Consider the following 4,067-nt stretch of genomic DNA (forward strand, 5'->3'; position numbering starts at 1 on the left):
TATCAGAGAGGAAAGGGAGTGAGAGGCCAGTAGCTTGGATACTAAGTTACAAGAGTGTGTGGCCATTTAAAAGTTGCCATCGGATTGAAAATACCTGCTGTAGCAGAGAGGGGTACAGCTGTGTTCCAGCACTGTCAGCACGGCGCGGTGGTCATGTACAGAGAAGTAGAGCACAGGCAGGTCCTGAGTGAGCATGCTTCACTCCACTCACATGCTCAAGATGAGACAGGAACAGATTCCCTTTTGACCCAAATGTACACAGGGAAAGTTTCTAGGTAGAAAATGGAACGTAAATAAAATATCTTTGGTTTCAAATGGTGTGGTACAGACAATAATAGCCAAGAGGTTTCTGTGAAGGAAATGCATTCACTCCTTCCCTTTCTGACAACAGAGAATTTTGAGAAGACCAGGTTTGGAAAGCCTGCTTTAAAGTGTTAAACTTGTACTTCTTCAGAACCCAGCAGACACAGCAGAGGACAGACACTCTCCATCAAGATGTTGAGTCCCAACCAGACAATGGTAACAGAGTTTGTGCTGGAAGGGTTCTCAGAGCACCCTAGTCTAAGACTGCTCCTGATTGGCTGCTTCCTGACCCTCTACACAATGGCTCTAACAGGCAACATTGTCATCATTGCTTTGGTCACCTCCAGCACTGGGCTCCACAGTCCCATGTACTTTTTCCTGTGCAACCTGGCCACCATGGATATTGTCTGCACCTCCTCTGTGCTTCCCAAGGCGCTACTTGGACTAGAGTCTAAGGAAAACACCATCTCCTTCAAGGGGTATATGACTCAGCTCTTCTTCCTTGTCTGGTCTGCATCCTCCGAGCTGCTGCTGCTCACGATCATGGCCTATGACCGCTATGTGGCCATCTGCCACCCCCTGCACTACAGCTCTAGGATGAGCCCACAGCTGTGTGGGGCCCTGGCCATTGGTGTGTGGTCCATCTGTGCTCTGAATGCATCTATCAACACTGGTCTAATGACAAGACTGTCATTCTGTGGCCCCAAGGTCATCACCCACTTCTTCTGTGAGATCCCCCCACTCCTCCTCCTCTCCTGCAGCTCCACATATGTGAATAGCATCATGACTCTCATAGCAGATGCCTTTTATGGAGGCATCAACTTCTTCCTCACCTTGCTCTCCTATGGCTGCATCATCGCCAGCATCCTGCGCATGCGTTCTGCTGAGGGCAAGAGGAAGGCCTTTTCTACCTGCTCCTCCCACCTCATCGTGGTCTGTGTGTACTACTCATCTGTGTTCTGTGCCTACATCAGTCCTGCTTCCAGATACAGCCCAGAAAGAAGCAAAGTGACCTCAGTGCTGTACTCGGTCCTCAGCCCAACCCTGAACCCCCTCATCTATACGCTGAGGAACAAGGATGTCAAGCTGGCCCTGGGGAGACTCCTGCCCTCTTTCTCACATTAAATGGAGATATGCAGGCTGTTCTCCTGGCCTGACCTGTTCTTCCATGTGCAATCCTGAGAGCAGCCTCATGAAGCATGGATGTATCTATTTCTGATTTAAAAAAAAACATTCTCTGATGCAAGGACTACATATTTTTTAGAGGCAATGAAAAAATTTAAGCTTTATTTCCTGATAAACACAACCAATTTCAAAAGTAATTAAAGTTTATCTAAATGGAGATTCCATGTTCCTGGACTGCAAGATTTCTGTAGGTGACAACGGGTGATGGTCACAAAACAAAGCCCTTTCCTCCAGTGTCACCCTGCAAACATCCCAGGGCTTTGTTCAGAACAACGGCTAAGAATCTAAACTTCATAAGGAATCTTGAGGGACAAGCATAGCCACAGGGTCTTGGGAAAACAAAGTTGAGTAACGTGGGTTCTCCATTTCACAACTCCCTCGTGAGCTGTGGAAATCAAAGCTGGGATGAAGAAAGAGGTCATCTCTGGAGCAGAGATTGAGTTTAAGTTTCAAAAATGAACTCACATATGTCAGTCAAGGGTACTTATGACAATGATGACATGAGAAAGAGTAATTATTTCCAACATGATGCTTTGGGGAAACAAGACGAATATTTACATGCCAAGGGTAATGGGAAAGTCTTACACCACAATATAAATCCAAATTATCAAAAAAAATAGATCACAGACAAAAATGCTAGGGTAAAACATTGCATCATATTTCCCCACCCCCACAACTCCTTCCAGAGCCTGCTTACCCATTTTGCTACTCACCCAATCTTTCTCTGTCTCTGTCTCTCAAACAAAGCACAAAAAAATCCAAACCGATAAAACAAAACAGTACCAAAACAAATAAAAAAACATGTGTGCATGCCTGCACGCGCGCACACACACATACACACACACACACTCATACACGGAGTCTGTTTTTCATTGAACAATTGTACCAATTGCTCCTAGACAAACTAAAATTCTTTGATAACAGAATATAGGAAGAGGAAGCAGAAAGAGGAAGGGGAAGTGTGTCTGTGACCCCTGCTAAGATACTGTGGGTCAACTACTCAGTGGAGAAAGGGCAGCATCTGCAGAAATTGTTGCTAAAATGATGCTGTAACCTTTTCAGACTACACATATTCTTCATCAGCTTACTTCCCTATTCTTAAATGCTACTCCACACCAGAGCTTATGATGCAAATCAGAAATGTTGTATTAATTAGCTCTTCATCCTTGTGGGCAAAATACCTTCTCAAAAACATCTATCCTGTTTCATATTTTCAGATGAACCATTCCATAGACACTTGGCTATTCTGCTGTATTGTAATGTGGGGCCTCGTGGTAGTGGGCATATGTAGTGCAGAAGCTTCCTCCCTCAGAGTGGCCAGAACATATATTAGAGGAACTCCTGTGTTCAACTGGTTTTTTCCTTTCTCTTTAGCTCAGGCTTTCTAGTCCCCAGTCCCAGGGATGATGTTGCCCACGTGGAGAGTGGATACCCTGCTTCAGTAATTCTTTCCTGGAAACACTCTCAGCTGCATGGACAGAAGTGTCCTCAGTGATTTCCTAGGTTATTTTAATTCAGCTGTGGTGACAATAATTAATTCATCACTGGTCTTCTTCGCCTGTTTCACCTGTTGGTTTCTCTGGCACTGTTTGCTTCACGTCAACTTTTGTACCTTTCCATCTGTTCCTGGTCTTACGACTGCTGTGTAAGCTGCAGAACAACTGACAACCGACCAAACACCAAGTACACACATGTTCACAAACACACATACATGCATACATCTCTTACATACGTCATTTGGCCATTCTTATCATGGTGGTGTGATGGCTAGAGAAACTTCATTCTGTGCTAGACATCCATCCTGGTACCTAAGAGCCATTTGTCTCTGACTCAAGTTCCTGAATGAAGTTCCCAGTAACCCTAACTCCTTGACCACCACCAAGACTGTGCAGGTATAACTATCTGCTTGTTATCATATGCCTAATTGCTAAAGCTTGGCTCCTGTAACTTGCTAATGCCGGAATTAAAAAACTATTTTGAGGTTTCCTTGACTGCTCAATCTTGGCAGAGCAGAACAGCTCTATGGCTCCTGTAGTTTGCTTGTGCAGATATGCCAAGATTTCTTCTCATTTTCGCCTTAGAAAGCCTTCCTCACTCAGTTCCACATCACACGCCTCTGATTTGGGTTAGAGACTGTCTCAAGTCTATTAGTTTTAATAAACTAATCATAATCAGAACTGAGTCTGTGGATTTTTTACCAGTGGTCTTGAACTCTGTAATATTTGGAGACCCCAGAGAGATCCTGAAGATGGCAGACTCAGGGATGGAGAATACAGAGGCAAGTGGGAGACAGATGTGGAGGCCCAGAGAAGCTCAACCATTGCTGCATGAATTAGAGTCCCTTGTCGGGGACCAGCTCTGGATGAGGGCAAGTACTGGCGCTCAGAGGCTGAGGCTTACGTCAGGGGGAGCATGTTTGTGGAACTGGGCACCCAGGGAAAATCGGACTGTGACCTCCACAACTTCACAAATTGATAACAAAATGAAAGCCAACATTTCCGGCAAATAGGCGCTTGAAATAGAACCAATGGGTAAATTGGTCAAGGAGTCGGAATATTTAGAGAAAGATGGGAGATTGG

The 4,067-nt window shown here is 44.9% G+C and overlaps 1 protein-coding gene across 1 annotated transcript; it reads left to right on the top strand.

The window, feature by feature from the left end:
* Positions 1-489: 489 nt before the first annotated feature.
* LOC101987318 (olfactory receptor 13A1-like) lies at positions 490-1,428 on the top strand. The gene has a single exon (XM_005351472.2). The coding sequence runs from the start codon at positions 496-498 to the stop codon at positions 1,426-1,428; it is 933 nt and encodes a 310-aa protein (XP_005351529.1). The 5' UTR covers positions 490-495.
* The last annotated feature ends 2,639 nt before the right edge of the window (positions 1,429-4,067 follow it).

This window comes from Microtus ochrogaster, chromosome 8 (assembly GCF_000317375.1).
Source record: "Microtus ochrogaster isolate Prairie Vole_2 chromosome 8, MicOch1.0, whole genome shotgun sequence".
NCBI lineage: Eukaryota > Metazoa > Chordata > Mammalia > Rodentia > Cricetidae > Microtus > Microtus ochrogaster.